The 4,631-nt window shown below is 39.5% G+C and overlaps 1 protein-coding gene across 1 annotated transcript; it reads left to right on the top strand.

Annotated features, from left to right (window-relative positions):
* Positions 1–1,521: 1,521 nt before the first annotated feature.
* LOC104986582 (zinc finger protein 665-like) lies at positions 1,522–4,060 on the top strand. The gene has a single exon (XM_010837211.1). The coding sequence runs from the start codon at positions 1,538–1,540 to the stop codon at positions 4,058–4,060; it is 2,523 nt and encodes an 840-aa protein (XP_010835513.1). The 5' UTR covers positions 1,522–1,537.
* Positions 4,061–4,631: the final 571 nt, after the last annotated feature.

The following is a 4,631-nucleotide window of genomic DNA, read 5'->3' as shown; positions in this document are numbered from 1 at the left end:
CCACCTCATGCAAAGAGTTGACTCATTGGAAAAGACTGTGATGCTGGGAGGGATTGGGGGCAGGAGGAGAAGGGGATGACAGAGGATGAGATGGCTGGATTGCATCACCGACTCGATGAACATGAGTTTGGGTGAACTCCGGGAGTTGGTGATGGACAGGGAGGCCTGTTGTGCTGCAGTTCATGGGGTTGCAAAGAGTCGGACATGACTGAGCGACTGAACTGAATGAACTAAACTGTGGCAGGAGGGATCTTATGTCTCTCTTAGGTATGGAATCTGTACCCCCTACAGTGTAAGCGTATAATGCTATCCACTGGACCATCAGGAAATTTGCCTCAAATGTTACTTTTGCTTAAAATACGTATTTACTTCCTGTCTCTTTCTTATTGTGACATGTCTCTGTCTACATTACATCTTGTTTATTGTTAGTTTACATTTCATTCTGAAGAGTGTCTCTGACTGTATTTAATAAGTTTTCAAATAATATTGCTTCTTTATCACAGATTCTTTACCTCTCAGCTATAAGAAACAGCCCAAAGCTTGTTCCTTTATATGTATCTTGCAGCTGATGAACCGAGAAGTGAAGGATACTGTATAGATAGGCAATTGCTGTAGTGAATGGCTGTTATTTAAGTAGAGAATGTTTCATTTATTAATTCTTTGTCATTTAAAGATGACAGTCTTTATGTTTTACACAGTATAACGGACATGAACTGCTTCTCATAAAATGCTTGAATGTCTATCTACTGATAGATTTATAAGAGGTATTTATAAATGTGTTTTTGTTTTTGTTTTTTTAATTATTTTAGGGAATTCCCTGACAGTCCAGTGGATAGGATTCAGCACTTTCACTGCAGTGATCCTGGGTTTAATCTGTGGTCAGGGAACTAAGATCTCATAAGCCCTGTGATGGGGGTGGAGAGGGGACTGTTTCAACAAATTGTTTATTTTCACTATGCAGTATTTGTTGAACAGTTGTCAACTGCCATTTATGTTTTTCAGTTTTCGTTAGAATGCTTCCTTTGGATTATTTACCATTACAGTGTATTGCCTTGTTGATCCTTGCTTGCTCAGTTGCTTAGTCCTGTCTGACTCTTTGTGATGTCATGCACTGTAGCCACCAATCTCCCCAATCCATGGAATTTTTAATATTTTTTTATCCTCAATTATGAGACAGAAGTGTGTTTAGTACCAAGTAGAATGAGCTTTGAGATCATGGTGGGAAAGATCTTTTTCTTTGAGACGTGACATGGGTTTGCATAAAATGAATGTTTTCTGATTGTGTCTTTGAAACTTGGCTACCCTAAAATTAATTTGTCTATGTAATCACTCTTTTTTTTTTTTTTTTTTAAGAGTTCTGTTCCTTTAGTGTTCCTTATATTTTTAGTTCATCATTGGGAAGATTCATAGTACTGTTCAGGATGGGTATGACTTTTGGTATAATATCATGTGTTCAACATGAAAGAATTTATTTATGAATTGTTATTAATTGGATACCTGTGGTTCTTTATATCTTGTAGATGTGTCTCGTATCCATATGACCATGAAATTACAAGCAAAAGGAAACAATGGAAAAGGAGAAATTTTTCAAAGAGTAATGTTTGGAAGAGCCAAAACCCATGAAATTAAAGATTATTTCCTGAGGAATATACAGGAAACTGTGCGTGGTTTTGAGAATCTGTGGACAGATGATGAAAGAAGAGACAATGGAATATTTATATCCTATATCAAAAATCTCACTGATGGAAGAGATCATCAGAGTAGAAATGATGCAGGAGATAAGCCTGTTGAAAGGCTCGGATCAAGCTTTCATGATGAATTGCAGATGCTTCAGTCTGAAGGGACAATTTTTGAATGTAGTCCAGTTGTGACGAATATCAACAGTAGCCCCTTAGGTTTGCCAACTCAGAAAACTCGTAGAGTCCGCAAAGGCATTTGTCATAAACGTGAGAGTGCTGTTATGCATCCCTCAAAACAGGCCCCAGACCAGGAAGGACACAAGAAAAAATCTTACAAAAGTAATGAGCGTGGCATAACCATTCTTCAGGACTCAGAACTCACTAGACATCAAAAAATCCATACAGGAAGAAAACCATATAAAGCTGACGTATATGGGAAGGCCTTTAATGAAAATAAGAGCCTTGCAGTTCATCGGACAAATCATACTGGAGAGAAACCATATAAATGTGATGTATGTAGCCACAGCTTTAAACGGAACTCAGCCCTTCAAATTCATCTGAAAGTTCATACTGGAGAGAGACCATATAAATGTGATGTATGTAGCCACAGCTTTAAACGGAACACAGCCCTTCAAATTCATCTGAGAGTTCATACTGGAGAGAGACCATATAAATGTGATATATGTGGCCACACCTTTAAACGGAATGCAGCCCTTCAAATTCATCTGAGAGTTCATACTGGAGAGAGACCATATAAATGTGATGTATGTGGTCACAGCTTTAAGCACCAGACACACCTTCAAAATCATGGGAGAACTCATACTGGAGAGAAACCGTATAAATGTGATATATGTGGCCGTGGCTATCCTCGAAAGGCACAACTTGGAATTCATCAGAGAGTTCATACTGGAGAGAAGCCATATAAGTGTGATGTGTGTGGAAAGGCCTTTACTCGAAAAGAAAGCCATGCACTTCATCAGATCCTTCATACTGGAGAGAAACCATATAAATGTGATCTCTGTGGACAGGCCTTTACTCGCAAAGAAAGCCACACACTTCATCAGATCCTTCATACTGGAGAGAAACCATATAAATGTGATGTATGTGGCCGTGGCTATACTCGAAGCAGACAACTTGCAATTCATCAGAGAGTTCATACTGGGGAGAAACCATATAAATGTGATGTGTGTGGCCATGGCTACCCTCAACAGTCACAACTTGTAATTCATCAGATAGTTCATACTGGAGAGAATCCTTATAAATGTGATATATGTGGCTGTGGCTTTACTGGAAAGAGACGACTTAGAATTCATCGGAGAATTCATCCTGAAGTGAAATCTTACAAATGTAACAGCTGTGGAAAACTTTTTTTTGCACTGTCATCTTTAAATAAACATCAGGAAGTTCAAACAGATGAGAAAGCATCCAAATGTAATTTGTGTGGCAAAATGTTCACTTCCAGATGTTACCTTGCTGTTCATCAGAGAAGTCATACTGGAGAGAAACCATATAAATGTGATGTGTGTGGAAAGGCCTTTACTTGGAAACAAAGCCATGCACTTCATCAGATTCTTCATTCTGGAGAGAAACCCTATAAATGTGATGTATGTGGCTGTGGCTATACTCGAAAATCACACCTTGAAATTCATTGCAGAGTTCATACTGGAGAGAAGCCGTATAAGTGTGATGTATGTGGAAAGGCCTTTACTCGCAAAGACAGCTGTACACTTCATCAAATCATTCATACTGGAGAGAAACCATATAAATGTGATATATGTGGACGTGGTTATACTCGAAAGTCGCAGCTTGGAATTCATCGGAGAATTCATATGAGAATTCATACAGGAGAGAATTCTTATAAGTGTGCTGTATGTGGCCGTGGTTTTACTGAAAAGAGACAACTTGGATCTCATTGGAGAATTCATACTGAAGAGAAACCTTTTAAATGTAACAGCTGTGACAAACGTTTCCTTGCATGGTCGTCCTTAAATACACATCAAGCAGTTCATACAGATGAGAAAGCACATAAATGTACTTTCTGTGGCAAAGTCTTCAGTTCCAGGTGTTATCTTGCAGTTCATCAGAGAATTCATACTGGAGAGAAACCATATAAATGTGATGTATGCGGCCGTGGCTATACTCGAAGCAGACAACTTGCAATTCATCAGAGGGTTCATACTGGAGAGAAACACTATAAATGTAATGTATGTGGCAAGGCCTTTAGAGTAAATGGAAGCCTTACATCGCATCGGAAAATTCATTCTGGAGAGAAACTCCCGGGAGCCAGCACAGGAGTCCTCACCCATGACAAGGTCATGTGGGAGAGTTCTGGTGGGCAAGGCGAGCCAGAACTCGAGGAGTGCCCCTCTGGGCCTGCCTGAGTGTCTACCCCAAAACCAGAGTCTGTCTGTTTTACTGCTTCATGACTTTCACCAACTCCTCTGACATTAACGGGGGGCTATCCCCGACCACCTTTTCTCTGAAGGAAATCAACTTAGAGCTCTAGCTAATTAGCCTCCTGGGCATAATAAAGAGTGTTTCAATCCAAACCCCTCAGATGGCTCTCTAACTTGCCTGACAGGTTTACCTGGACTCCTACAGCTACGCATACGATTGTTTAGTCTCCCAACTGCGAGAGGCACGGGAAGTTTAAGATACTCAAATAGTATAGAGCCTCTTGGAGAGTTAGAAATTGTTAAAATAAAACTAGTAGATTTCATTGTTGAGCCAATACTTGCTGCCAAGTTTCCACATCCCCTGTATTGTATTCTTGGAAGTGTATTAATTAATATAGTTGGTATATAGAAAAAATAAGTAGTGGCCTTGGTGTTAACAACTTTAGACCCTTAAGGTAATAAATTCTTTCCTTTGTTGTAAGCCCACTGCACCTTTGCCCTATAGGAATGCAACTTTATCTAACACCTTCGGAGGATGGCGCCAAACTTTAAAATA

Source organism: Bison bison, unplaced genomic scaffold (assembly GCF_000754665.1).
Source record: "Bison bison bison isolate TAMUID 2011002044 unplaced genomic scaffold, Bison_UMD1.0 scf7180017845780, whole genome shotgun sequence".
In the NCBI taxonomy this organism is placed as follows: Eukaryota; Metazoa; Chordata; class Mammalia; order Artiodactyla; family Bovidae; genus Bison; species Bison bison.
This window is presented reverse-complemented; position numbering and strand designations above follow the sequence as displayed.

Bases quoted from the DNA above. Each gene is read 5' to 3' on its own strand.
- LOC104986582 (XM_010837211.1), top strand. From the start codon at position 1,538: ATGACCATGAAATTACAAGCAAAAGGAAACAATGGAAAAGGAGAAATT.